The sequence below is a fragment of the Acanthochromis polyacanthus genome, chromosome 5, assembly GCF_021347895.1.
Source record: "Acanthochromis polyacanthus isolate Apoly-LR-REF ecotype Palm Island chromosome 5, KAUST_Apoly_ChrSc, whole genome shotgun sequence".
In the NCBI taxonomy this organism is placed as follows: Eukaryota; Metazoa; Chordata; class Actinopteri; family Pomacentridae; genus Acanthochromis; species Acanthochromis polyacanthus.
This window is the reverse complement of record NC_067117.1, coordinates 7455670-7483556: the sequence shown is the minus strand read 5'-3', so window position 1 is coordinate 7483556 and position 27887 is coordinate 7455670. Positions and strand designations below refer to the sequence as shown.

Genomic DNA, 27887 nt, shown 5'->3' with positions numbered 1-27887 from the left:
CGATGCAAAATGACACATGGGTCTAATTTATTGGATAAGGTACTGTGTGCTCATTTCTGACCTTCCGTACAGTATCTTTGTATCCACTAAAGATGTTAGTCCGCTGCCATCTAAAGGTTTAGATGCATCATTACACAGCTAAAAGTAACTTTTCTGACCACAGTTTCAAACGTCTATCCTTTTCCTTCACGCGTCTGTTATTAGTTCCCCACTCAAACCATTTGCTTTATTTGCTAAACATTTAATATGTAGTGGTAGAGAGACATCAAGCTTGAATTCATCATCAGAATAAGTCTTGTTCCGATGCTCTCTCGACCCAACAACAGGCAACAAAATCTAATTCAGCGACTTGACTCTGAAAGCACAAAGGTTGAACCCATGTGAATAAGTTCATTTCAGATGACTGCTCACTACTGAAATAGCTGTTACCTCTCCCCCCAAGAATGAGGCTGATTAGTAAGTTGGATGTTTGGGCGTTTGTCTGCACGCAGACTCAGTCAGAGTGTGTGAATCATCTGGTCTCTGTGTGTGATGACGTCAGCCAGACGACCACTAATGATGGGTCTGAAGCTGTGAAACATGGTCAGGATCACACATGTGGCTGAGAGGAAGCTGACAGAGGAACACCTGGTTAAAGACATGAAAGAAAGCAGAACGTGCCTCGGACTCTGCATCATATTAAATTACAGCATTTACATTTTTCTTTGTGCATGTAAGTTCTTCATTACTTTCTCCTTTTAAGGTTCTTGGTTTGTGAGGTTTAATCATGCTATGATACTGCCTTATTTTATGAGCTCAGTTTGGATTATCTTTCATATTACATGTTAGGATTGCAGTCTAAGTTATCAAGTGTTGCATCAGGAGAAAGAGACCCAGAGAAATTTAATACAAATGATTGACATACGCAATCATCTGCTGAGACATTTCCATGTGCAGGCACATGCTTTCATAGCAATGTAAGACGCTGGTAACGCTTTTGCTATTCAGCATAAGCAGCATATGAACAAGTGTTTAACTAATTTATGTGTTTGTCACAGCCAAGATTTATGCATTCGGAACTGAAGGACTTGACACCTTCAAATTAAATGCGAACAAATCATGGAGCTGTGCTTAAATTCTGAGCAATAGTAAGTTAATACTCAGCAGTAGTACCTCACAGCAAGACAGTTCTGGGTTTGAACTTGTTTGTCTGCTGTAGTTATGTCTGGAGTTTAAGTATCCTCCCCTATCTTCTTCCCAAAGTCCAAAGACATGCACATTTGGTTAAGCTGTGATTCTAAATTGCCACAGGTGAAGGTGTGAGCATGCATTGTTGTCTGGTGCTTTGGGTTAGCTCCCTAATAGACTGATAACCCTTCCAGGATGCATCCCACCTCTTGCCCAATGTTAGAGGACAGAAGCTAAAGCTCCCTGTGAGCCTTTATACAACAGAGCAGGTTTGGATAATTGATAGATGAATAGAAGCTTTTATATAGAGTTGTGCCTCATCTTGTCCAAAGTTGTACATGTTTATAAGGTATTAATAAATGACTAAACTGGACAGCTATAGCAGTAAACAGTCAGACAGATGACCGACATTTCTTTTCAACGAGGACTGCATGATTTGTAAAAGAATATAATGCAATGGAATAAAAAGAAAAACTAACACATTTTCACCAGATCGCTCCAGTAACTATTTGGAAAGAGTTATTCATTCCTCAATGGTTGATGTGACTTTGGAGAGAACTATCTGCACCAAAAACAACAATTATTTGAAAAAACAAAACAGTTTGGAACTCTTTTCAGGCTGTGTACACTGACTGTCAGAGGCATCCAAAATAGTTATTTACTTTGGATGGTGGTCAGATCTGGCTTTGCTCTCTTGATGCAGAGCTTTGTGGTGAAACAACTGACACGGAGTTTCTTTTTGCAACGAAATCTTGTTTTTCATTGGGTTTCTCTCCTGTTGCTCATTTTGTTGTACACATGTGGAGTACATGTGGAGAAATGTTTCTTTAAATAAAAATAATAACGAAAAGAAACAACAAAATCGGGACGCATCCAAGAACCCTTAAATGAAAGTAAATTGTGTTCTAACAGACAGACTTCTCTTGTCAATTTGTGATGAAAACTGACAACTGCATGAGTTGCAGCAGGTTGTATTGGACGTAATTTGTCTTACTTTATAATGCACATCCTGCCATTGGGACCGTGGACATCAGTGTTGATGCTGAAATGATCTATTGTAGCATTAATTTAAACACATTTCGTTTGCTTGCTGTGTTTTTGTTCTTTCAGCAGTGGTGACAAAAGACCTAAAATACACTGAACTTTTAATCTGTGTACAGTTTAGAGCCAAAAAATGATTGATGATTTGTTACTCCGCCAAGGAAAGTGGCAGAGTTATGTGACAATTGGCGTCTGTCTGTCAGCGACATCACTCAAAAATGGACTAACGGACTTGGATGGCACTTTCAGGGAAGGTCAGAAATGACATAAGGACCATGTGATTAGATTTTGGCAGTGATGTGGATGGAGACACGCGAAAAGCTGGCAGAAGAACAGGGTAACTGCTGAAATGCAACTATCTGGCAAAATGCCATGTTGTAAGTGGTGTAAACAATGGCAAACTTCTTCTACTCCAGTTTAGTCCTAGAGTAGACTAGGTAGACATGTGCTTGCCATACACTGCCCCCTGCAGTTTGGAAGTAGACGCCACATGGAGTATAAAGTCACACATGGTCTCTCAAGCAGATTTCCATGCATCTCATTTCCGCTCGGCTCGTTTGTGTGGAAAGCATAACCCAGCCTTAACTATGACAACAAGTGAACGTTAAGTCAGCTGCCTGCTGACAATCACATGATTGCGATCCTATTGCAAATCCACCGCTGCGGACTTGTCGGGACTTGTTAGTCGGAAATCATACAAGGACTGAGCAGAGTACTGCTTTCTTTTCTTGCTCATTTATGGGATTAATCATAAACTTCATTTCGCAAAGCCAGTGTCAATGTTCCAGATTTATTGAATTTTCACCCCACGCCCTAGCTCTTAAAATCAGAGCTACATTGAGATTTCAAAAAATAAATCAAAATAAATTTAAATTTAGGGCTGCACAGTGGAGCAGTGGTTAGCACTTTCGCCTTGCAGCAAGAAGATCCCCGGTTCGAGTCCTGGCCTGAGCCCGGGATCTTTCTGCATGGAGTTTGCATGTTCTCCCTGAGCATGCGTGGGTTTTCTCCGGGTACTCCGGCTTCCTCCCACAGTCCAAAAATATGCTGAGGTTAATTGGTTACTCTAAATTGCCCATAGGTGTGAATGTGAGTGTGATTGTGTGTCTGTATATGTAGCCCTGTGACAGACTGGTGACCTGTCCAGGGTGTCCCCTGCCTTTGCCCGAGTCAGCTGGGATAGGCTCCAGCACCCCCCGGGACCCTAGTGAGGATAAAGCGGTGTAAAGACAATGAATGGATAAATAGAAATTTAAACATTTCTATGTAAATATTCTTAATCAGTGACTGGAGACAGAAGAAACAAGAAGACTCGATTGTTGTGGCAGATTTTAATTGTCATCTGACACTCCATAGTTGTTATAACAAACAAACTGACAGAATACTGTGTACACAGCAAACAGACAGAAAAGCTCAGTTTGAAAGGAGAAAAAGATAAGAAACAACACAAACAGCGATGCCAAGACTTTTAAAAAAAGTGACCCCAACAATGCCTTTGAAGTCAAGTCCATCATATAATGACACCAGTATCATTGTGCATTAATAGTCACTCTGGTGTGAGAGGGGTGCTTTCTCTAACGTAAAAAAAGATACAGTTGAAAAGCCCTAATGTGTAGATACTGTTTCAGTGGGAACCAAGACCCAAGTGAAGAACACCATGACTGAGGCGACCCCTGATGTTTTCAGCTCCAACAGTGTGACTAAAAAAAAACAAACAAACATCTAAAGGGTTTGTCATGTTTTGTAAAGCAGCATAAAGAGTGTCACTACTTTATTTGTTCTTACGGTGGATGGAAAGTGACCGTTTTGGCACAGTAGAGTTTTAAAACAAGACAAAATGCAGAACTGCAACACAAGATATACCAATACAGCAAAAAAAAAAAACTTCACTTGGTACTTTGTGATTGGAAAAAACACACAAAGTAAAATCATCCACTTTAGCAAAACCAAAGAAACCAAAAGACAAATAAAGACAGTGTTTATTTGATAGATAAATATAGCACACATGGCAAATAGTCACAAACTATCCAAACAACAGCCATCTAAGTTCAAGTGAGCAACAATGTGCAGCAGGTTGATCTAGAAGTCTCATAAAAAAGACTGACTATAAGGGCTCATTTTCTGTTTTGTTTCAGGGCCAGAACGTATCTTTGCTGCCACCTTGTGAGCATCTGTGAGACTGTGTGAGCAGATCAGTTTATTATTGATTTTTGGACTAATTCTTTGACAAACAATCCCAGCATAAAGGCTTATTTTCTGGCATTTTCTTGCATTTTCAGCTCGTATGGTTGTTCCAAAGCACATTTAGAACTTCTTGCTGTTGCTTGTTGTCGCTGCTTAAGCAAATTTGATGCAAAGAAAAGTTGCATTGGCGGTCCAAATGTTTGACAAAGACGAAGCGGGAATTGAGTCTTCTGTGAAACTTTTGTTCTTTTGTATACATTTAAATTTCTTTATAAATCTTTAAAAATACATTTAAATGTGTGTTTAGTCAGTTTTGTATGAGAAATTCATAACAATTTTTTTGGCATTAAGTTTAACTTGAGGCACAAAATACAAAAACCGAAGGGAACAGATCTGGGCGCCTGTAGATTTGTTCTTTAACTCAAAAAGCATCCAAACAAAGGAGCAATGGCACAGAGGGTTGCATTGTCTTGACTGCTTTGTTTTCCCCTTTCGTAGAAAAAACAATGTGAGAAGATGATCTAAGATAAGACGGAACGACAAGATGCCCCCAAAACAATTTGTACATTTGCATATTTTACCATTTTCTTTCCATTTAAAAGCTCTACAAATGACTTAGTGTCAAGTTTTAGTGTGAAACAACTCAACTGAACATAAATTTGCTCTATTTCCGTGATGATCCGTGTGGCCGTTTGTTCACAGTGGTGCTCAACCTTCTTGGCATGTCTAAAATATTCACGATAAATGCGCACGGTAATCGTTTTTATTGAATATCCTTCAAGATGAGTAAAGGCAGCACAACAGTTGTAGCCTTTTAATATTCCACAAGAGAATATTAAGCACCTATAAAATGTATATAAACACAGCCACGTTTTTATTCTATTTTCTGTCACACACGTTTTTAAATTTTTTTATTAGTAAAATACTGTTATTCACTTAAAGGGGCATCTTTTGAGGTTTTGCACATTAAACATCTGAACCCCAAGCAGTTTGTAAAGGCATTTCTACTCAACGTAGGCAAAATTTTCACTGAAATATGAAGCCCTGCACCTCTATGGCAACAGCATAAACACGAGTACAAGCAGAGAGAACAGACAGAACTCCAAAATGTCTTTGTGCAGTATGACAAGAGTTTAAAGTCATGAATTTAAAAAAAAGGTGAAAGTTGAATTTCTTAGATTATTCACTTAAAAAAAATGGAATGAATGTGTAAGTAGCCGAAGGTGTTACCACTGTTGGAGCAAAAGGGGCGGCTACACTTATTTTATTACTCTAGAACACTGTGGAGTTATTATGCATCGGCGTACATTTGTTCGTCTGTCTGTCTGTGCGCAACATTACTCAAAAACGGATTAACAGATTTCAATAAAACTTTCTGGCAAAGTCAGAAATGACACAAGGGCCACATGATTACATTCTGGCAGTGATGTGGTTTATAGTCTGGATCCACGGATTTGTTAAAGATTTCTTTATCACTGCAAGATAACATCACAGCCTCACTGTAACCATGACAACAAGTGAACACTATGTCAGCTGCCTGCTAACGATCACATGATTGCGATCCTACTACAAATCCACTTGCCGACTTATCGGGACTTATCCATCTGAAATGATACAAGAAACAATTGATTAAGTTGTGGGAATCTTTCTGAGTCCCGTCAATTCCTGCCACCCGCTACATATTTAGGTCACGTGATTTGGTATCCGTACATAACGTACACGTCTGTGGGTAACTCTATATTTAATGGCCACATTCTATGTTGTCGCCATTTCTGCCGCAATTTTTTAAAAAGATTTCAGCCGTCGGAAATGATCCGATGAATGAGCAGCCTTGGCAGAGTGCTGCTCTCTCTGAGTGCTTTTCTTGTTTTTAACTTGTTCTAGTTGAGTCGTGATGAGTTTTTTAAAAATACTCAATCTTGTTGGAGGAAAAGTTCTATTTTAGCAATTAAAGAAAAAAAGTAAAATAAAGTAAGTTTGATGAAATATTACAATTTCAAGCTGGGATTCCGTTGTTTTTCCAAGTTTGTGCTGCTGACAAATGTAATGTGGCTCAAGGACAACATGATTTTCAAACCTTGTGGCAGGTTTTGGGGTTCAGAAGGTTAATGTTGCAGCAAATCTGCTACGTAAAGATAGAGTGAAGTAACGGCTTCATTATCAAAAGATCCCTCTGTGTGATTTATAACCGGAGCTCCTCTGCTCTGTTGTGGTGCTCAGTCTCGTCGAGTGTGCCCGTTTGAAACTGTTGGTCCGAGACGGAGACAGTACTTTAATAGTAAATGTGCAGTCTGGTGCTTTCACCAAACAAAACAAACAAACAAACACCAACTAAGTATTTCTTTAAGGTTATTTACATCATTTATGTGCATTTGTTTCATTTCAGCTCAGTGCGAGAGTCTCTGCTGCTGTTTTCGCCGACCTCCTCTGCTTCTCCTTCACTCAGGAACAGACATTAGGCGAGTGTTCTTTTTCTAAACCTATCAGTGAACCACATCGTTTCCCTGGGTGACATGTTTGTTGATCACTATTAACATGGGCTCTGACACCGAGTCCTACTTACAGTACACTGCTGTGCTACTGCAAACACTCAATATTTGAAATATGCATCCATCTGCCACAAAGTAGTTCCAACCAATAAAATTATTATTTTTGTTGCATTTGAGCAAAAACAGCAAAAAAAAAAAATTAACACAAACAAGTCACAAAGGAGAAGTGGTTGGTTTTGGTATTTTCATGTGATATGTAAAAAGCACAAAAAGATGCATACAGAACGAGTCCTGCCTCATCCTTTGATCCAAATATCAAACCTTCACTTCAAAGTAATGTTGTGGTCAGCTCAGTTTTTAACCACCGTTTGTTTCACCTCATTGTAAAGACAATCAGCCTCCACCCATGCAGTCAGTTCCCAGTAAGAAGCAACTAAACAGTACAGTTTGGTTTGAGCCTTTAACACAATGAATTGGTACAAATAACCAACAGAAAAACAAGAAAAACACTTTTTTACAGTCTTTGACAAATGAAACACACATTTCAGCAATGGTATTAGCAGCATCGGGAACTGTGACTCCTTCAAATGATGCTGTAAAGAAAACTAAAACACTTTTAATTCTTTTTTGTTCCTCAAAATTCTTAAGACAAACAACACGTAACACAAACAAGACCAATCAAATTCCAGCAAACACAGTCCACATCTGTATCTTTCCTCAATATTTAAAGTCTACAAACATCCTTTTCACAGTTTCACTGTGAATTCGTGGTATGCCGACGGTGTGTGCTGATGTTTATGCTAATTGCACGATGCTTTTCAATCTTTTCCACAGTACTGTTCCTGTAAAACATGTGTACTGTTGTTAGAAACTATTAGAAATGCAGCAATTCACTCCGTATCTACAGTACATACACAACATGACAAGTGCGTGATTCTCAGTTCACATATCTACAGTCCTCTACCTCCGTCTCTGTACCTGGTGACTCCTCTGGAGTTCAGCTCTCTCTTCGTTGACCCTGTAAGAGGAGACACGATGCATCCGTCATTCGAGTGTTACCTGCTTCCTCCTCCTCCTCTTCTCTTCTTCTCCTTCTTTTCCTTTCTCCTGCTGAGTTACTTCTATCAGCCAGAGAGTTACAAAGCCGAGACTTTGACAATGTTGATGCCAGCTGAGCTCGTCGTGGTCTGGATGCTGGGGGTGGAGGGTTACCTGGAGGCGGGGGCGGCCTGCGCTGTGGGGGTCCGTGGAGGCCGTCGCCATCCGGGGTTAAAGCGGGGGGAGTCGGGAGGCTGATGATTGCTGTAGTGATACGGCCGCCTTTGCAGTTTATCTTGCTGCTGTCGCCGGTTTTCAGGTTGAGATTTGAGCGGCTGTTATGAGAGGAAAAAAAGAGACACCTGATGATAATGTATAGTTAATATCCACTGTCACACACCGATATTTAATTGATAGACTAATATTAGGTATGACTGACTTGTTGTTTCAGCAAAACTGGCAAATATTCCACAATTACAGTGTCTAAATTGTGAAGGATTGTTGCTTTAAGTCATTACTCTGCCAAGGAATGCGACGGAGTTGTGTGACAGTCAGCGTACGTTTGTTGGTCTGTGTGGAACATTATTCAAAAATGGATTTGGAGGAAACTTCTAGGGAAGGTCAGAAATGACTCAAGGACCACCTGATTACATTTTGGCAGTGATGTGACTTACAGTCTGGATCCACAGATTTGTTAAAGATTTCTGTGTCACTGTAACCATGACAACAAGTGAACACTGTGCCAGCTTCCTGCTGATGATCACATGATTGTGATCCTACTACAAATCCACCGCTGCTGACTTATCAGGACATAGCCGTCGAAAATCATACAATGACTGATCGGCCTTGGTGGAATACTGCGCTCTCTGAGTACTTTTCTTGTTCTAAGCTGTTTATATTAACAAAAGAAACTTCAAGATGTCACCTTGGCCTCATTCTTTTAGAAGAGAAAAAGTTAGACCTGTGCTTTGTTTTGTGATCAGTAAATTACATCGAAAACATAGCAAGGAACGCTGCTTCAGACCCAAAGAGCACCTGTTTATTGATACTTACATTTGCAAAGCAGCACTTTTCAGCCATCCTGTTGGCATTTTCTGTCTCTATTTATCATTTAATCAGTGTAAAAATAACCATTAAATTATTCAGGAAAGCAAAAATAATCAGTAACTGTAGCTCTAATACAGAATTCATATTCTCCAGTGTATCTGTTTCCTACAAAAAGAAATCTGCCAGCATGGAATGTACTGCCTCCAAAATGATCCTCCTCTCTGTGATATCTCTCCATCACAACAATAGAGCCAACACATGAACAGTACTCATAATTGCGACTAACAACAGCTACTGTATTCTTGACATTTCTGTTGTGTGGTTGTAGTTTTAGGACTTAAAAATGAAGATGTTTGTTTCTTCTGAAGAAGTCGTCAATGAAACCCCTGAACTCTGTACATGCAGACTAATGCTCAGGAGTATATGGGGTTATGACCGTATTTTAAGTCCTACATGTATGTGGGGCTTTTCCATAAAAGAAAAGTACATGTCTCTGAACCCACTTGGGACAAGAGAGACTCCAGGCTGTGATAATGACGTCCAATGACAAAAACCTATTTTGCCTGAAAATATTCATTATTCAGGCACGGTAAATTTAAATAATTAAAACATGAAAAACATTCCATATTTTCCCTCTATTGCTGCTCAAAGAGATCCACTCATAACCAAAGTATATTAAAATGAATCTTTTTGTGTGCTACTGTTACATAATCTGTTCAATCTGCCTATTTTACAAGTTCTGTTAAAATGATCCTACACTGCCCTCTCGTGTCTCTTTAAATATTCAACATTTTGCCACCTTTCGCTGCAGGTTTGCTTTATGAGCCTCTCACCATAAATGGCATCTATGTAGTTGTTCAATTATTTCCTAATGCTTTAAAATATTGTTTTCTGACAACTCTGCTACCACAGAAATATGCAAAAAACATTAATTTAGTTTGTGGTTGTTTTGAAATCTGCCCACATTGCTGATGTTAATGCATATTTTCTTTGCTGAAATTTTTAGTAACACTGTTCATCAAGTCTCCCAATCTCGCTTCTATACAATTCCACAATATACAATTCATACACACATTCAACTGTAGGAAACTAAAAGGATATTTTAAAGTTTTTGTTACTCTGCATCATTTAATAATGATTACAGCTCCTCCTATGTGGACATATTGTTATATAATTACATCTGTTTATTATTATATTGTCATCCAATATATGATGATACATGAGTACAAGTATACTACCATTTATTCATTTTTTTTATTTTTTTTATTACCATTTATTCAAAGGCTCTACCGTTTATAGATGCCAAATGAGGGGTTTACAGCTAAAGTGTGGGAGTTTTACATCTAAATGTGTATCCAAGTTCTCTAAATCTGGTGCCCTGACAGTGAAGCCTTTTATGCTTCTGAGCAAAGACTGGTTTGCCAGAACCGAAGAGAGGAGCAACTGTGGTGATGGAGAGAAAGTAGGCTACAGCAGCCAGAAAGGGTCCAAGAAAAGTTTCTGATGCTCCAGATTAAACGGAAACTCTGAGTTCAGAGGAAGGATCACAGTCTAAAAAAAGGAAGCAATCGACGGTGTTTGTGTAGTTACTCTCACTGCCTGGTGAGGGAGACAGAAGTTCTGCACTGTCGGTTGGAAGTAAAGTGTTGCTCAGAGATGCAGCTCAAAACTTCAGAAGAAGAAAACACCTCTGATGCTGCTGTTGTGTCTGTGCCGTTGATGTTCACCTGGCAGTGTGTGACAGCGGGTCGCCGCTCTGTATGTGGATGGCACTGAGCTCCTGCAGCGGGCCCTGGTGTGTCGGGATGGGATGGGCGGTCAGCAGGCTGGTGTTGGGCAGAGGATTGTTTTTCCTTTCCCTCCGGCCACAGCAGCCGCCTACAGGGCTGTCGTGGTCGGACACGGAGGGGCTGCGTGAGGGAAAGGTCTGCAGCGCTGTTTCTAAACAGTTCTGCTCAAACAGCTGCTCGTCGACAAACTCATGAGCCTGGAGAGAAGAATATGGTTTCAGAAAAAAAGACAAGGGGAAAGAAGAACACAAAGCAAGTAAATATATATAACAGAGTAACAGGATTTGATGCCTGGAGTGATAAATGATTTCAAACATGCTCCAAAACAGATTTAAAGTACCTATAAAACAAACTAGTAGCATAAATCATCATCCACAGAAGCATGTGCATGGCCCATTTACACTGTCTGCCTGGCTGACAGATGTTTTGTGTTTTGCACCCAAAATGTGCTGCAACAGTAGTTTTATAAAAGCTTTAAAAAGTTAGAACTGTGTGCAGACTCATGACTAACCTTGAGTTGCTGGTTGTTACTGCTATTAGCTGTCATCTGCGTCAAAGTCACAAGATCACTTAAATCCCATTGTTGTGTCCTCAAATGCTACGTTTAACATAAAGACACATTTCTGCAGTTAAGATAATTTGATGGATTTCTAACATTTCAAACGTTATACAGTGCTTGTTCTTTTGAAGTCCGCTCTATGTCAAACTTTTATAACTGTAATTCTGAGCAAAGGTGTTGCTGCTTCATTAACTTCACACAGACTGAAAGGAATCACATAACGTACAGTTGATGAAAAATGCTGCGAACACTGTTGCCTAATGGTGATAATTAACTGTCACAAGTAGACATAGTTTGCCAAATAGGAAAAAACAACAACTCAAGAGATTATTTTTTACCTTTTTCTCAGAAGTCTGAAGGCAAATTCATTATCAATGTTGGACCAAGTCACCAGATCCCTGCTCTGGTGTTGACAGCTCAGACAGCACATTTATTTGCAGTTAACTGTGTTTCACCGGAACACTAATCAGGTCTAGCTTAGGGCCACAGCTGAGCTTTAACCTCCTGCAAGTTGCTGTATAGCTGGACCAGTTCTGAATTACACAAGAACTGTCTTGTAAACATTCTGCAGCATTTTTCAAGGAATTTGATTCTTGCCTCCATCTCATTTCGAAGCAGATTTGACAAGAGGGAAAACCTCACAGCGACAGATATCTTTGACAGCGGTGAAACTCCCTCAAGACTCCGCTTAGATCTGTTTTGGGAGATTTGGGAGCTACAGGGTAAGTTGGTGTCAAAAACAGCTTCCTGAGTTGGGAACATTTGGAAAACAAAACAAGGTGCGAGTAGCATAACATGTTCAATGTTTAATGGCAGCTCCCTTGGGTCCTTTAACACTGAGCACATATTTTCAACTTAACCAGCGTTCTTTTACCAAAAAGTAAATGTTCTGTGTGTATAAATACAGGTTTTGTTCGTGGGCATTTCAGGCAAAAAGAGAGAAATGTGCACTCACAGTGGTTTTCTCCAGACAGTGCAGTAGGTGGTGGTGTTGGCTCTCTAACAGAGAGATGGACTTTGTCAGCTTGTGTTCTTCCTCTTCTGTACCCTGGTTAGACACACACAGACACATATATGTGCGCACACACACACACACACACACACACACACAGAGACAATTGGCGGGTGTTGTCAAATGACTGTCGGTGTAGCCGTGGACATGGATCACTCTGCATAGTGAGCTTGGTCCTGAAACGAGTCTTTGATATTTGCTGAAGAAAATGAACGTTGTCGTCAGTAATGAAAAGTCAGCGATGTGACGCTTTCGTTCTGCTTCACGTCGTCCATTTTCAGCTGATCTATCTTGGTTCATGCTTGTTGATTTCACTCTCATTTCTATTATGAGCAGGTAGGCAATAACTCCTGCTGCTTGCTTTCAAATCATTTACTAGCCAATTAGTCCCATAATGGACCACAGTTCTGCTTGGTGTGAACTGATCCCTCAGCCTAAGGTCCTGTCTTGGCAAGTGCTTTGTTTAGTTTCTATTGTGCAGTTTTTGTTTTTTCTGTCACGAGTCATGTTAGTTTCTTAGTAAGCAACAAAATAACCTCCCTTTCAGTGTGTTCCTGCCTTTTACTTAATTATCTAAGAGGTACCGCTGAGTGTTATTTCATGCTCCAGGCAGCTTGATAGTTATTGATGTCTGAGGCTTCACAAGGAAAACAGCAGAGTTTGAGAGAAACAGTAGCAGAAACTTATGGAGGCATTTGTTGTTATTTTTCCAAACAGGGATTTGGTTTCAAACCCAGCGACCAATATAGCTTATTCTCAAAGTAATCACAATTGCCAAGCAACATGAAAACTGAAAACAAATTATTCCTCTCTCCAAAGCACACACTGCTGCTCAGAGGATTTGGGTAGGAGGCAATCCAGCCTAAGGACTCTCATCTTCTCCCTCGGGGAACTCTCTTCCAGGAACATGAACAATACAGTCAAGTGGGCACAAGAACAGATCTAAAGTCTCAAAATGTGGATTTCCCTTGCTCGAGGACCTTTATACTGCATAACTCCTTTCTACAGCCCATCTGTAAAATACATATAGAGCCACTTCATTAAGTGAAGAGTCTGATGGAGTACAACCTACTCTAGTTTGCTGTGATGCTGTTTTTGGAGAGGTTAATTGTTTAAATATTTATTCTACAAACTACCGTATACGGTATTAAAGATAAATGTGACAGAAAATTTCAAAAATGTTTATCTTCAAAGCACAGGGAGATGTCTCTTTTGGTTCACTCGGTAAATTAAATACCTGAGCTGTATCATGTTCCTGCTGACTATCTCCCACTGCTTGAGCGTTTCAGTCAAATCATATTTGATTTTACAGGATAAATCATGTTTCTTGTTACTTTATAGCTGCCCGATGTGATTTTCTTTCCCCCAGCTTTAAAGAGATCTCTTACCATCTGGGGAAATAGCATTTTAGACATCCTTCTCAAAGTGGATCTGTGACCCAAATGTCAAGTTCCTGGAGATGTAATGCAGGACTGTGATTTGTAGTTTTCGGTCTGCTCTTCATCTAACTGATGCTGTAAATGTGCACTGTAAGAATCCCATATTGCTACAGAGGAGTCTTTGAATCAGTCAGTGATTTATAACAAGTAGTGTAAATAATATCTGAAAACACATTAATGTTCGCAATCAGACACTCTGCTATTTACATACTTGGGAGGTCTCCTGATCACTGTCTTACTAGGAGTTGATGGTCAACCCTCTGAACCCCGAAACATGCTGGTTGGTTTGAAAGACGTGTTATCTTTCAAGCAAAACAAAACAAAATAACAGCAAAATTACAGTATTTTTCAGAACAAGAAACTGTAAAAACACAAAGAAAATGGCAGACATTTTTTTTGTTTCCTTGAGAAAATTAACCAAACCTCAGCTTAAAATGATATTCGATCAAAATCAATGTATTCTACATGACTTAAAAATAAAATATTTGCTCTAACCAGATTCTACAAAAAGGTAAAAATTCAGCACTCCTCGGCACAAACACGAAACCATTCCTGACTAAGCTGCAACCAATAGTCATTTGACCAAAAATCAGGGACTCTTTGGCTGAACTGCAGGCTGTGTTTGCACAGAGCAGATACAAGAAAGTATAGAAACACAAAAAAAGGAAGTAGTAAACACCTACACTACTGTTCAAAAGTTTGGGGTCACCCAGACAATTTCATGTTTTCCATAAAGACTCACACTTTTATTCATGTGCTAATATAACTGCACAAGAGTTTTCTAATCATCAATTAGCCTTTCAACACCATTAGCTAACACAATGTAGCATTAGAACACAGGAGTGATGGTTGCTGGAAATGTTCCTCTGTACCCCTATGGAGATATTCCATTAAAAATCAGCCATTTCCAGCTAGAATAGTCATTTACCACATTAATAATGTCTAGACTGGATTTCTGATTCATTTAATGTGATCTTTCATTTTTAATTGACCCCAAACTTTTGAACGGTCATGTATGTAGACTTAAATATTGTCCATATTGATTCCAATTTGTTTCAGAAATAAAGAAACTGAACCGTGTTTTTGTTTTTTTTGGGACTAATGTCATTATAGCCATGCTAAACTGCACAGAGGATTATTGAGTTCTTTCTACTTTTAGACATGTTTGTTCTGTTTCCATGGAGTTGCAGGACTTTAGATGAAAAATGAGACCATAGAGCAAGAGGAAAAAAACTTCCAGAAACTGCTCAGGGTTCAGAGGGTTATCACCGCTATGCTGTAAGACTGCTTCAGGACGCAGTGCTGTGCCTCAGCTTTGGATGGATGTTACTGTGAGGTCAGAACTCCTGGAGAGCTGTGTGCAGTCACATGGCCAAACAAGTTACGGGATAGTCAGGAAGTCCCTCTGAGTCTGGGTCTGCCTCCTGCCATCTTCTGTTTTGACACATGTTGAATACAAACAACAAGACATGTGGGACTGGGAGCTTTGGAGGTCAGTACTTCTGTGGCTGAGTAAATGGTAAAATAATACAGCTACCATATTTTAAAAAACATTCTTGTTGATAAGTGGATGCACTTTAAGCATTTGGCAACAGATGATTATTTTTTAAATGCCAAGTGAATGACTGACTAGTTTACTGACACTGGTCGCCCTGGTTGGGATATTCTGGAGACTTGCGGCTGTTACAAACACCTTGTTCAACCTTTTCCACTTCCGTTTTCTTTTCCCATTGACATTTGTTTGCTGCTCATTGCCATTTGTCCAATACTGGCACAGACACATGACATTCCCACTGCCTGTCCCTCACTCCTTCCCCACAAAGATCTGATTGATTCGGCTGTTTTTCAAGCAGGGAAACATCTGTCAATGAACGCCAGTTCCAAAATCTGAGCTATGGGAACCAATACAGATGTGTGGAAGTAGGTCAAGACCACACGAACCATGAGGGCAAATCCTGTCACACTAATGTGAGAAGGGGAAATTAAGCAAACAGCATCCAAAGGGGTAAAGCTGAAAAACCTTCTTACGCGAGATTGTCATTAAACTTGACAGGATTATCAATAAATCCCCCTTTATGACAATTAGCCTGTGATCTGGGTGACAAATAAATGGCAGTCAAAAAATATAAAGGCCCAAATGCAAACAGACCCGCAGTTAACTTCTAATCTAACTATAGGCTTTGAGGGAACCAGTCATTCTGTCATATATCCCCACACAGCACCACTGGCAGACTGTCAGCGGTGACACCACCGTAATTTGATGCGCCAGGACTCTGGCAGCCTCATCACAGACACGCAGAGGGATGGGGGTCGCTCAGCACTCACAGATGGCATTTATATGATAATTCTAACCACTTCCAGACACCCATGAGCTTTCACACTGGACTCGATTAGATCCAAATGGATTTTAGTAACCATCTGCAAGGAGGGGAGTGTGTCACTGAAAGCAAGAGTGATGGACTGGATGGGAAGGATATAGGCAATTTGCTCATGCATTACCAAACACATTTTTGCCGTGGTGGTGACAATTTTTGGGGGGAAAAAAAAGGGGAAGAGTGGTAAAAGTAGTGTAGAGCACAGTGGTGGATAACTGCATGGAAAAGTTGGCTGAAGCTTGCATGTACAGAAAAGAACAAATAACTACTAAAGAATATCTTCATATTTTGAAAATATGAGATTATTTGTATTCTTGAGAAGACGATTGATTGTCATGTTTTAGGCATGGAGTTGAGGTGATGATTAGCTTAGCAGGAACGGCTGAAAACTCTGTCCAAAGTTTAAAACTAGCCGAAAGGCTCTCTCTTCTCCCCGCTGACTCACTGTTCACTGGCACAGTTTTGTTTTGAAGTTCGCCTCTTTTAATGCACTAACCATCTAATTATCACCGAGAGCTAGTCAAAGAGCACGTAAAAACCACTTCTGCGGTCTAAGCTTGCCAGTTTCACAGACGTGGATTAAAACGAGTCTCAGACTGAAAGACAACTAGGAAAAGCACTTTGTGTGATTACACGGATAACACTCGCATGGGGGATTATTGGCATAACTCCTCTGCTATCACCCCTGCCCCGTGTAACAACGAGAATGTAATGACTCCAACTTTTGCTGCTCTTTTATAGACTCTAAATTACTTTTAAATTGTCCTTTGGTTAATTATGGCAGTAATTGTTGTCATTTTGCTGGGGTGTGTGTGTGTGTGTGTGTGTGTGTGTGTGTGTGTGTGTGTGTGTGTGTGTGTGTGTGTGTGTGTGTGTGTGTGTGTGTGTGTGTGTACTGCTGATGTGCAGTTGTTGCTTCCACGCTATCGAGTTGCAGTGAACTGAAATAATTAGCAACAGTATGTTTGACAAGGAAGAATATGATTAATGTCTCGTACTGAATTACAATCTGCTGGCTTTGCGTGTCACTTTTAATGAACACATCTGAAACGACTTCCCAGGAATCATCGCGCCCACTTTGCTGTTGGTGCGCCTCTCTCGGAGGGTTCAGAGGTCGTTCTCACCGTCAGCTCCAGCAGCTCGTTCAGCAGTCCGTTGTGCTTGCTCTGGAGGAAGGCGTTGGCGCTGCCCGACTTGGCTATTCTTATCCGGGCCAGTCTGGCTTTCTGGACGTGGGAAGAAGAAAAGGTCACAGCATCAGACAAGGTGGGCGGGAGGTCATAAGAGATGACTAATGCCTTATTTAATGGTGAGAATCTGCCAACTCATCAGCCAAGCTCTGTAGTAAATTTCACAGCTACTACTGCGCTGCTCCTACCTCCACTATTTCAAAGCGCTTTCTGCCAGTGTATGCAGGATGAGATCTATTTTACAGCTTCTTTTGCCTGCTGTTTACCCGCATATACTCCTGCATACAGCCAGAAATAGCCGGACACTCAAACAATACACCCTTTTGGGAGCCATGAACATTTCATTTCAGGTCTATGTGTATAAATATGTTGCTATAACAGTATCCAAGCGTTTGGCTTTAAACGGATATCAAAGTCTTCTGTGGCAGGGATTTTGCTCTTGTTTAGCCAAAGAGCAGTCAATGTTGGGCGGTAAGGCCTGGCTTATATCCTGGTTTCTCCCAAAAGCGTTAAATGAGGCTGAAGTTCTGGCTAGAAAAGATGTTAAACAGCAAATTCTGTATTTTTCCTCACGGATTTTGCTTTGTGCTTTGGAACAAGAGCCTTCCCTAGACTGTAGCCACTAAATCCGAAGCAGACTATGTCTAAAATGTGTAAAATATCATGGGATTTAAAGAAACTGAAACTCAGGGGCTTTTGATCAGCACCTGGAGAGAAGCTAAAGACCAAAGGCACAAAAGAAAATAAGAACAAAAACTATCAAAAAGTTCCTGACTATTTTGATAACTGATTTAAAAAATATTAAATGTTCTTTCTTATAGCTGTGCCAATATAAAATTTGTTGTTTTTACCCGATAAAACCCGTGTTTGGTTATTTCTCACTAAGTTTTTGGTATTATACAGTCAAAGGAATAAAGCGAATAATAAATGCACTTCTAAAATGAACTGTAGAAATGTAATCAGTGGTGTAATGACGTGTAGTGCAGATCACATGAAAACAGCTTTGTTTCATGTTTCATAGTTTTTTCTTCACTTTTTTGTGTTTTTGATGTTTTCAAGGAATGGTACTTTTATGTAGTTGTCTTTTAACTTTTTAATTGTTTTCACTTTCATATGTAAAATCAATCCCAACACTTAGGAACGCTAACGTTTGACTGCTTCTCTCTTTTCCTTCCAGTCCATTAATATTTTGTCTTTTCACATTTCGGTTTGTTTTTATCAAAATTTTACGTGGAGAGATGAACAAACCGGAGCTAATGAGGATCGAGATAAAGAATGAAGAACATCTCTGAGTTGTAGGACTTCTGAGGCTGAACCATTTTCCGACAGATCATTTTGAAAAGTACTGAAGATTCCCGCCTAACCAGAAGAAAAAAAAGACTAAAGAGTCCTGCTGCAGACTGGGATGGAGACGCAATCGAAGGCTCGCTGCATTTGTGCCGATCCTATCTGCGGAATTTAAAATTAGTTCGATTTCAAGGGCTGTTTATTAGAATGCTTCTGTGTATTTTATTCTTTAAAGGTGCGTAAAAATCGGCCTTGCGTTTGAACTTTTGTGCTTGCAAAAAGATAAAATATCTTTAAACAACAGATGTGATAAGGAAGCAAAGAAAAGGACACAGACAGGAAATGAGAAAGAAATTGTTTTGGGAATTTCTTAAAATGAAGAGGATATTAGGCCGGCTGTATATCTCCGCCTCAACTGCTCGTGGACACATAAGGTGAGCGATTTCTTTAACCTTGTCCTGCTGTTCTCTCTCCTCCCTGTAAATGCATTTCACAAACAGGAGACGCACAGAGCAATATCTGCTTCCCGGACATGAATCAAAAGTAATGGAATTAGTTTGGATTCTTCAAAAACGCTCCGTCAGACTGCAGATACCTGTGAAGGTGTGAGGGATGCTGGGAGCCGAAATATAATAACGGTTGTGTATGTGCGTGTGCGGTGTGTGAAAGAGAGGACCGCTGACTGCCTCTTTCCTCATAGCTTCAGTCAAAGAGTGAAATTCGGAAGTGTCGTGTGCTGCCTGCTTTTCTTATTGATCAAAAGCGCTACTTGACACAAGAAAGGGAAAGAAATATGAAAGCATCACTAACTGTGATTCTCCTGTAAGTGTAAAAGCTCTCCGTTACGCTGATGTTCTGCTGAGCCCAAACCGTTGTCTGAGAAACCTTTTTTTTATATATATATTCGAAACGCATTCTAAACTGATGAAATTTCTGCTTTTTATGAAATCCAGAGGTGCAACACACTTTGTTCAACTTCAAAGTCGGCCTGAAGTACTGAGACCGATTTGAAGACAAACTGGTTGAAAGCTGAGTCCCCAAATAGTTGATGAATGTGTCACAGAAGGATCAAAATTCATCTCCCTGCAGTAAAAATGATTTATTTTCCAGGTGAGAACTGCAGTGTCCATTTTTATGCTGCAATAATCATGGCTTTCCAGGTTTGTCTGTTTTTATCCTATTAATGTTAAAGTTTGTTCAAACTGTAAAGAACCAAAAGCGTTGTGTGTCCAGACTGAATCATGTCTCAAGAAGTCTGACTCCCCACTGCTGGAATGAATGAGTCATTTCAATTATAATGACATTTAATACACCCGTGGTATGGTATAAATCACAGACTCTACAAAATGCTGTTGGGAGTAATAAAACACAGTTCAATACTTTTAATACTTGTTATAAAAGCCATTGAGACTGATACTAATAGCAGTAAAAATGTGGAGATTTTAATTTAAAATCCCTCCAATCAGTATCGGTGCAAGTTCGCCACATTCCTCCCTGGAAGTAAATGCCTCCCAAAGGGTGATGGGGGAGAATTACATGGCTGGAGAGCTTCTTTGAGGTAAATTACGCCAAGCTACACCCAAGTCTGTTCAGCCTGGGCCTCGTCAACCCTCGGCCTAAAACCCGGTGATGATAGATTCTGGTGATTTTACTTCATCGGCGGTCTCGGTTCACCGCACAAATCACACTCCAATGCTACCACCCACAGTCCGACAGTCAGACAGCCAGACTAGAGAAAAAAGGCTCACAATGTTCCCCATATAGACAAGTGAGCCTTGAAACTACCGCGATATAGAGACCTCATCGTCCTGGCTCTCTCTCTCCTTTCTTATAGCCCAATCAGATCTCTCTCCTTTCTTTGATTTCCCTCTCATCTTTGTGTCCTCTTTCTCTCTCTCCCCCCTCTTGCCCAGCTTCCTTCTCTCTTTCCTCTCTTTCGCGCCCATCGTCTTGTTTTGTCCTCACGTCTCGGGTCTCAGAGTTTGTCTTTTTTTCCCCTCCTCGACAACCTGCCATCTCTCAGTGTGGCTCCACTTGACTTTGCTGTCCCATTACCGGTGTGACCTCAGTCCATTTACTGCCTCGACACTCACCGGCACTCTGAGGGTGACTATGCTGCACTGCTGATTTGTGCAAGAATAAGACAGAAACCAGTCGTCTCCTGTTTCAATTTTTTTTTTTTTTTTGAAACTTATCAGACTTTGGTGCTTTGTAACAGGAGTTGTTTCTATGAATAGTCTCTGTGCATTTTCTGAAGATGAAATGGAGAAACTGTACTCTAGAGTGAGGCACAAAATACAGTAGTTAGTAGGCAATGACTATCATTAAATCCAATTTGGATTCTCTACTTTCTATTTTCTAACTGAGGAGCTACGATAGGTACATGAGAAGACCTTTTTGTAAAGTCAAATCCCCAGGTGACTACATAATTGCAATGGGAGCCTGGAGCAGCATGTTGTTATAGAAGAATGAAGACAAACGAAATCCAGAGAGGAAGAGGGAAAGACTTTTTGTCCCCTTCTTCTTGTGCTGGTTTCAGACTGACACTAAAGGGAAAAACAAAGAATGTATATGACTCTGGGAGTGCCGGGTGAATGAAAACAGCTCACAGGTGCACAGTAAATGTCTCGGTGACTTGGCAACAATTTATAGTCGTGGGCATTTACCAGAAAAATATATAGTAAGAACAGAAAATTACACGATTTCTGCTCCAGGCTTTCTGTGCACCTGTAAATCACACTGCGTTTAGATGAATGTTGATGCATGTAGATGAATATTCTTATTGTGTATGAAGATTGCAAAGAATTGAAACCTGTAAGTAACTGTAAGTTGCCACATTGTAATGCGGATGCATCTTTTGTATAAAGTTATTTTTTCATTGCTTACTGTTTAGAACCACGAAAAACTTTCAACCATACGCTATGAAGGTCAACCTCGTTTTGTTCCAGATCTACATATATTTTCCGTTGTTTTCTTACACATATTATCACCTTTGATGCTAATTTTAATCCTCATTAACGGTCCGTGTTTAGAAATTATTAAACCCAACTACAATACTGAGCCTCTAATTTAATTCTATTTATGTCATCTGATGTTTTGCTTTTATGTTGTCGTCTTTTCTGTACTTTGAGCGGATTTCAAACCTCCTGTTTTTAAGCCAGCATGAAAATACAAGAACAAGAGAGGCTCAGAAATAATTACATTGACAAAATAAACTAATTCAGAGTCCATGGTATCAAGACAACTACATGCTATGATAGAAATAATGTCAAATAAAGCTCCAACAGCTAGTAAATGCACGTTTTGGTGAGATTTCTCAATGATTTTAATATCATCGATCCCCCAACTATTCATTCAACTTTAAAAGGTCCTCATTCCAAATTTACGAATAGCATGTAGTGATTATTAAATCATTTTGGTAAAAATTGCTTTTAAATTGGTAATATTGGTATATCAGCATCAGCATTAGTGAAAGATCCTCCATGACTACAGCAAAAAAAAAAAAAAAAAAAAGCTGCAATAAAATGTTATTTCTTTTTAATTTTCTTTTAACAACTCAGCACTGTTTTAGTAAATGAATTCCTCCTTTAAAGTGGGTTATGTCTCCCAGAGTTTCTCCTCTCTCCGCTTTAATGGGATGGGTAAGCCCGAGCAGCCGCTAACGCTCGAAGAACTTAATTAGCATGAGTTTTACTGAGCAGTTTTACGGTGCCATGGCGGCCTAAAACATGTTTTACAACCACTGCTAAAAGGAGGAAAATCCTTCAGGGGGGAAACCCTCAAAATCCACATAAAAAGTAGCTTGTACAACAAATGTAGAGCACTAAATGACAAACAGAAATACTGCTGGAGTGTCAGAGCAACAAGTCTCATTCTGTTTCTTTAAGTAGTTCAGCTCAAGGTTTTGTATCAATACGGTTAAATAAACATGAAAATCTGTGGATGTTTTTTGGTGCATTGTAATGTTTTGTTTAAAAAATTAAACTGCTAATTATATTACCAAATCCATACAAATCTGTGTCAAATGAAAAAAAATGGACACAAAAGTTTCTACATATTCATTTGGCATGTAGTTCTGTCAAAAGACACTTTGTTTTAATGATGCAGACTCAACATTGTGTCCTACAGTACTATTACTAAGATATTATGTATTATTTCTCTAAAGCAGACTTATGATTGTTATAAGTACAGAAACAAAACTATCAAAATAGCTTTAAAAAGCACAATGCACTCCAGGTTTTATACTAATAAACTGATCTCTTCTGCCGTCAGAAGCATTCTTGCCCCTATATTCATATCTAAACAATATTATCGTGTTGTCAATGGACAGGCATAGAATATATGTAATGAAAGTTTCATTGAACATTTTATGTAAAAAGTTTTATTTGCAATCACAGAGTGACTTTTTATTATTTCAGTGCAGTACCTGTGGTGTGATTATCTAAAATAATCAAACAACGATAATGTACACTACTTCATTAGTCGGAAACATAATTTGATTGGAGAAATGATTTAGAAAAGTGGTCTCAGTGCATTAACCATCAGCTTCCAGCCATTTGCATGAAGTCGTGTCGTCTTTCATGAGAATTGCCAAACCATTTGTAAAAATTTGCATGAATTAAAGTTCCTTTCTTGATGGTATTAAGCCGGTAAACAAACCCATTTTCATTATGTCTCCCCTGAAAAGGTGCGTAGAGTTTAAACATTACAGAAGCTGGTTTGAGACTGAGGCGGTTAGTGGTTTGATCTGCAAACCAGCAGAGTAAAAATGAATTTTATAAAAACAACAACACACTTTATTTATCTGCTCTTTTCCCCCTCTTTACTTCAGTCTTTACCAGACAAATGCATCTACCTCAGAACTGAGCCACACCTGACCGCATCGAAGTGTTCACGCCACCGTGTTCCAACAGATTCAAATCAAATTAGAAAACCACACCAAAGATTTTTATACCGCTATGGATTCAAATCACACTTTTCCCTCCTCAATTAGCTATCAGCAGCTGCTCTTTAACTTAATAGCACTCTTATCTGAGCCCCGCAGAAAGGTCAAGCCAACTGGGGGACTGCAGTGAGTGTCTGGCTAACATCTGAAGCGTGTGTCCGTCTGTGTGTCTGAGAAAGACAAAGAGGAGGTGTGTGTGTGTGTGTGTGTGTGTGTGTGTGTGTGTGTGTGTGTGTGTGTGTGTGTGTGTGTGTGTGTGTGTGTGTGTGTGTGTGTGTGTGTGTGTGTAAAAGGATGCTAAATTAACGTGCATGTGAAGGGCTGAGGGCAACAAATTTCCTGAATGTGTGATGGTGTTGAAAACCGTAGGATGAAGTAGGTTGAAGGACAGTGATTTGCGATGCAATCGTATAATTTCTAATTGGGGTCAATGCCTTTTACTATCAGCTTTTTGTTTTTTAGTTTGTAAAATGCCTCCTCTGTACTTTCCATGAAAAAGAAACTCATCTGTCACCAAGATCTTTTAACCCAGTGTCATTATTTTAATGATCTGAATATAAAAAAAAAAGACCTTCAGAAGTGTTTTTTTTAGGCATAACCATTAGTATCCACCCACCCGGCGTTTTTACCCAACATTATATCCTCCCATTCATTCTCATTAACTTAATAATATCTCATATTCCTGTGACACTTTGGCCTTTTGAAAATCAAGAGCGATTGGTCTCCAGCACACGCTCATTTCACCCACACACAACCCTCGTCTGTCTCTGTTGGAGCAGACGGGGAGGATACAGAAAACACCTTTTACCTTCTGAGCGCGGCGTTTGTCTGCTCTCTGGTTCTGGTGGTAGATGCGGCTGAAGTTGGAGACGATGACGGGGACGGGCAGAGCAATCACCAGCACGCCACTCAAAGAGCAGATGGAGCCGAAGATCTTTCCAGCGATCGTCTTTGGCACCATGTCTCCATAACTACAGATGAGACGGATAAGAGGAGTCAGACAGTGTGACAACGTGTTGGTACAGATATATGGCTTCAGATAGACTCCATCCATCATCCGCGCAGTCAGGTTTTAAGCACATTTTACAATGTATTGACAACTGTTCAACAGTTTTTGCCCTCTTTGCCATTTGTGCATGAAGACACCAGAGGGGAAAGGCCAGCAAAATTGTAAAATAGTCTTTGCCCTTTGGCTGAGCTAGAATAATAAAAAAAAATGTATTTTTTGATTGTACCTTTGGGTTGTTTGGACTGCTTCTACCAACAAGCAGTGATTTATGCTGCCTCATCAGAAAGGCAATAAAATAAAGTATAGAAACAGTAAAGGAACCTCATTTCAAGTCCAGACGGGGACCCTAGCGTATCACCATACTAGCTGATGGAACAGTACATGGAAACAGGTAAAAGAATCACCAAAGCATCAAAGTGCTGGAATATTTAATACTCTCATCACATTCTCTTAAATGACTTTGTATTTTAGAAAAGGTGCATAAAAGATAAATGCATGACTTTAATTTCGCCAAAATTTAAGAAAAAAAGTATTACAAACTGCATTGAGCAATTTCAATGGAAATATAATTACTTGCTCCACGCCATCGTTCACATCCACCAAGGTTGAATTAATCCAGAAGCACACAGATTTCAGAGGAATTCTCATCATCCTGCTTTGGCTTTGTCTGAAAGAACACCTTATTTCAAAATTCTAATTTAAAATCACGGTTGTGAAACACTTGTCAGAGAGGATGCAAAATAGTCTTTCACAGTCACACTGTGGCTTTAAACTCGCATTAACTGGCAGTTTTTTGGCTGTTTGGGGCAGCGGAACAAAGTCACTTATGTTCTTCTTAAAGCTGATATGGTGATGCTGCGCATTTACACATCCAACAGATACAACAAATGCTGGGATTTATTGGAGCTGTATTTCTAAACATCTAATACTGACCAAAATGTGCTGTCTTTATAACTCTGCTTCATTTGCTACTAACTCTTGAAAGGTGAAATATCTGGTACTTTAGCTGCTTTGCTTGTTTACCAGCTAGACGCTATCAGATAGACTGAATGCTCAGAGAATAGCTGCCTGTGATGTGAATGAAAAGAGTGAACCAAAAGAGAAAAGTCTCTGCAGAACTGAATGAAAATCCAAAGTTTGAGTATAGTTGGTTCACTGTCATCTATTGCTCATAGAGAAATTTGATTAGAGCAAGTTTACCAAATATATATGTATATTATATATGTATATATATGTTTATCAAATATATATATGTTATACAGCGTTATAATCTTTGCTTCTTTCCCTTTCTTCATTCCTCGTTTTAATCCATGTTGATCTCTGCTTCCTTTGGGCCTCCGATAATTTGATTACACAGGTGAATGGCTGCTGTAACAGGTGGACAGAGTAAGGGAGATAGGACCACTGCTATCTATGTGGCTCAGACGGGGCATAACAAAGCCTTGCCAGTGGGATCCAGGTCCAGCAAGAAGCCAAGGTTGACTCGCTGGCGAACGCTGTGTGCCGCGATGCCATGCAGTGGAACAAATTGATTTTAAAATGGACTTTTGGAATGAGCTTGTAAGCTGCCGAGAAAAGACACTGATGCTGTCTCACATCAGCTTTTAGTCGCGTGATGTGATTCGACGTAAAACTATGTCGGCTGCTGCACAACATTTCACAATTTGTGACAGGGAGACGGCAACGCAAATTACTATTTTGTGGATCTGGAACCGGTCTCAGTCCGCGACCAAATTGTTTCCTCAAGAGCCACTTTAAAAAGCTGACCGAGCACAGAACGTTGATTTTAATCCTCTAAGTTTCACTTAAACACTTGCACTTGTCAAAAGATTTTTTTTTCCCTCCTCTTCCTCTTTGACCATTCGGCCTTTTCGGCTCCTCTGAGTTTCCTCTCCACTGCGTTCTCGACACAATAAGAGTCTTGACAGGTAAGACCCATGCACCGTTGACCACTGTGCCTCCTCGGGGCCACTCTGCCCAAATGTGGGTGTGTTCTGGCTTTCCACTTTTCTGACTGTTGTTTTTTTGGCCCAAAAGCTCCCACACTGGCCCATTCTCCTCGCTGAAAAGCGCTATAATCGCTCGACTTACCTACCTCCTGCTTACCACTCACAGAATGAAGAGCAGAAGGATTATCACAAACCCAGCCTTCTGCTCTGCCTGAGTAAATATGTGCGAGAGGGAAGAATGTGATGTTGCCCAAATCCTATTTCCGAATGAATTTTTCTGACTTTTTTCGTACACACTAAAGTTGAGTACTGATAATACAAACCACATTTAATGAGAAAAATGAGTTTAGCAGACCATAGATTCATATGGTGCCATTAAATGATAAGCAAAAGATTAAATGGACAAACTGAAATAATGTAAAGTTCAGAATAAAACTGACCCTTAAAAGTATAAGTTAGTGTGATGTGATGTAATTGTAAAGCTCTCATGATGTTTGCTGAAAACCTCAACTCAAAAAAGGGGCATTATTCATTGAAGTTTTCTGAGGGAGGAAAGTTTCACAATCCTGTTGCATTGTTATGAAAAGTGTAATTTTATGGCATGAGTTTTCATGAAACACACGACAGGAGAGTCTGTTGATTTATCTTATTCTCTGTTTATAGAAAAACTGTATTCGATGGATGTAAGATTATGTATGTCCTGCATCTTATTATATTACCCCCAGGAAATGCATGGATGGATCTTATTTCATCAATATTCTTTATTTACTACTGCAAAGAAATGTTCATGAAAAATGGGTTTTTCTCGGTGGAAACAGCGACATAGTGATTGTTTAAGTTAGCTTATGTAAAGAAAGCTCACATTCTCATCATGTAGCTTCTGTTTTAACTTAAACTATTTAACGGTGGTGTATGCAATTCTGATTTAAAACACAGGAGGACTAAAGTCAAGCTGTTTGATTCTCATGAGATGAGAATAGCCGTTCACACCTCGACTTGCAGTTAACATCACAGTTTTGTTTCTACATTGCTTCCACACCTTAGGTGCTGTTCTGCCTTTGGTTACAACAAGTAAGCCACGGAGGAATTTGTGGGTCGTTTTTGGACTGTCCAAACCTTTGTGAATGTTCTTGCTGCAGGAATTGCCTCTGCCAAACCACGTTCAGAGCAGTTTTTGGAGGAGAAAAAGTACTTACTTCACGGTGGGTACTGCTGAGCAAACCAGAAAAACTACTGTGTGTCTTGAGGCTGACTGGTTAAGTCAGAGAGGACAACAAGCACCATTTTTCTGCTGTCTTGATGTCCTGTAGCAGTTTTCTCCTCTTCAGCATTGCCACCAACAATGTAAAATTCAACATCTGGGCTA

General features: G+C 39.8%; 1 protein-coding gene across 2 annotated transcripts in view; it reads right to left on the bottom strand.

The window, feature by feature from the left end:
• Positions 1 to 3524: 3524 nt before the first annotated feature.
• LOC110956251 (potassium voltage-gated channel subfamily D member 3-like) overlaps positions 3525 to 27887 on the bottom strand; it is a 90320-nt gene continuing 65957 nt past the window's right edge. The window contains exons 3-9 of one of the 2 annotated variants that reach the window (XM_051948351.1): positions 24372 to 24534; positions 17266 to 17367; positions 12271 to 12363; positions 11268 to 11354; positions 10694 to 10953; positions 8094 to 8254; positions 3525 to 7899 (exon numbers count right to left, since the gene is read on the bottom strand). In XM_051948351.1, the coding sequence (XP_051804311.1) occupies positions 7832 to 7899; positions 8094 to 8254; positions 10694 to 10953; positions 11268 to 11354; positions 12271 to 12363; positions 17266 to 17367; positions 24372 to 24534 (934 nt within the window). In that variant the 3' untranslated portion in view covers positions 3525 to 7831. Of the gene's footprint in view, positions 8255 to 10693; positions 10954 to 11267; positions 11355 to 12270; positions 12364 to 17265; positions 17368 to 24371; positions 24535 to 27887 lie in introns of both variants that reach the window. The other variant, XM_051948350.1, reaches the window with a different exon arrangement.